The 2153-nt window shown below is 37.3% G+C and overlaps 1 protein-coding gene across 1 annotated transcript; it reads right to left on the bottom strand.

Annotated features, from left to right (window-relative positions):
• LOC109229196 (NDR1/HIN1-like protein 12) lies at positions 528–1593 on the bottom strand. Its single transcript, XM_019394542.1, has one exon. The coding sequence runs from the start codon at positions 1453–1455 to the stop codon at positions 820–822; it is 636 nt and encodes a 211-aa protein (XP_019250087.1). The 5' UTR covers positions 1456–1593; the 3' UTR covers positions 528–819.

The raw sequence follows: 2153 nt of genomic DNA, 5'->3' as shown, positions 1-2153 counted from the left end.
CTAACAACCATTGAAAATTTAACTATGAAATACAGAGTATATTCAGAGTAATTTTAACTAAGATATCACCAAGTACAGAACTTGTGATTTATATGTTAACAGCATGTACAAGTAAAATAAAAAGTAGTGATAATCGTAGTTCACAAAATTGTACCCCCCCCCTCCCCCCCCACACCCCACCCCGAACCCCACACACACCCCTAAATTGTTATCTTCAATTCTTCATTGAATTTTTAGAAACCAAAAGAGAAATGAGGAAAATAACAAGTCATGGTTTGGCAGACTATCTTAATTCAGCACATGGCCATGGCCTTCTTTACTCATAGACTTAACGAATATACAGCTCATATGTTCCCATGGACCAAACCCTCAATCTTTGGCAATTTTAAAGCCATTTTATCTAAAATATTTTTTAACTTACAATTAGCACTAAAAATTTTAAAAAGTAGAGAAGAGTAAACATCAAGTAAGCGCGATCAATTTAAAAATATTTAATGGTTAGAAATCGAAGACACTGACAACTTGTACAACAATAATTGTCACTTTTTTCTAATGAGAAGAAACAATATAATATATTGTAAATTACACATAATCCGAATGAATACAACTTCTTACAATATTGTGAATTTTTGGTATCTGTCCCATCCTCAATATTTCCTTCCCAAATTTATTTTTAGCAAAATGTACAATTCATCAACTATGTAGGACAAAAGACTCAAATTAAAATTTAAAAAAGAGAGGCTGAAGCTGAAATAAGGTGGAAAAGTAAAAATAGGTTTAAGAAGGGAATTAAATACTTAACGGTAGTAAAAACGAACTTCAAACACTGACATCACAGCTCCGGGAGAGCTGGTACTTAACGGCGTTATTGCCGACGACGATTCCGCCGTTAGCAGGGTGGTCACCGAATGGAACATAGGCGGAACACGTGACGTGAAGATGATAGTGACCGGTTGTAACAGACCCTACTTTCCATTTCACACGGCCGTTCATTTTGAAGTCGAGCCAAACGCCGCCATTTTGTTGGTCTTCGGTGAGTCCAGGGCCGTTATACGGAGCAATCGGGACGTTATTACCGAAAACAAACGGCGACCAGATATTGACGTCTTTGTGGCCTTGGTATACAGGAGGAATTTGTGTGTAATACGTAATTTGCTGGTTGTGGTAGGTGGCGTAAATATCCATCTTGTCGTAATATATGCCTATGTTCCTATTGGGATTACGGGCGTAAACGGTGGCTTGAATTGAGGTGGAGAAGATGTTCGGGGCGGAAACGTTGAAGGTGAAGATGGTAGTGTCTTGGAGGATGAAACGGGGTTTTTTTGGTTGAAGAACGGCCCAAACGATGAGGATAGTAAGGAGAACTAAGAAGAGGAAGATGAGAATAGCGGCGCAAATTCGCCGGACGATCTTCTTCTTCTTGTCTTTGTGGTGGCTGCACTTTTTCTCTGACATGTTTCTCCGGCGGTGGGTGTGGTGGTGCAGAGGGAGGAGGGAAGAGGAGAGTTTGGGAGTGGAGCTTTTAGAGTGAAGGAGAAATGGAAAGGGAGTGGAGGAGGGGATTGATTATTATTATCTATATAGAGGAGGGTGGTCCTTTTTCTTTTGTGGGATAGGAGTGAAAATGAAATATTTGGGATAAAAAGGCTACGGAACGACTTTACCCAAACTTTTCAAAAGAGAATTGTTCTATGTACTCTATCAATACTACCTTATCATGCAACTATATATTAATTCTTCATTTATTTAACTTTTGTAAAATAGTTTATAAGTAACGCTGCGTGTCTTCAGATCACCCTTTGTGAAAAAGGTTAAAGAAAAAAAATAGCTTCTAGTTTTTTCTTTTTTATTCTAATATAATGCAAATCTAATAGAGTGTTTTTAACTTGATTGGAGTGCAAAGCATGCTTCACTTTTTTTCTTCACAAAATAATTATTCTGTTAAACTAAAAAAATAAAAAGCATATTTCAATTAAACTAGAAAATATAGAGAAAACCAAATGAAAAAGCAAACGTCTAACTAATTTTGTAGGTGAATAAAATGCATTCTTTATGCGCCATTGTGTCCTAGAAAGTCTACAGTAACATGGCAAAGGGCACTAATAGTAATAATGTCAAATTCCCCCACTTTCATACCATAGCATGGGTCCCGC

The sequence above is a fragment of the Nicotiana attenuata genome, chromosome 7, assembly GCF_001879085.1.
Source record: "Nicotiana attenuata strain UT chromosome 7, NIATTr2, whole genome shotgun sequence".
NCBI classification, from domain to species: Eukaryota; Viridiplantae; Streptophyta; class Magnoliopsida; order Solanales; family Solanaceae; genus Nicotiana; species Nicotiana attenuata.
The sequence above is the reverse complement of the archived record's forward strand: the minus strand, read 5'-3'. Positions and strand labels throughout refer to the sequence as shown.

What these genes read in the sequence shown, in the direction of transcription:
- LOC109229196 (XM_019394542.1), bottom strand. Translation starts at nt 1,455, where the DNA reads ATGTCAGAGAAAAAGTGCAGCCACCACAAAGACAAGAAGAAGAAGATC.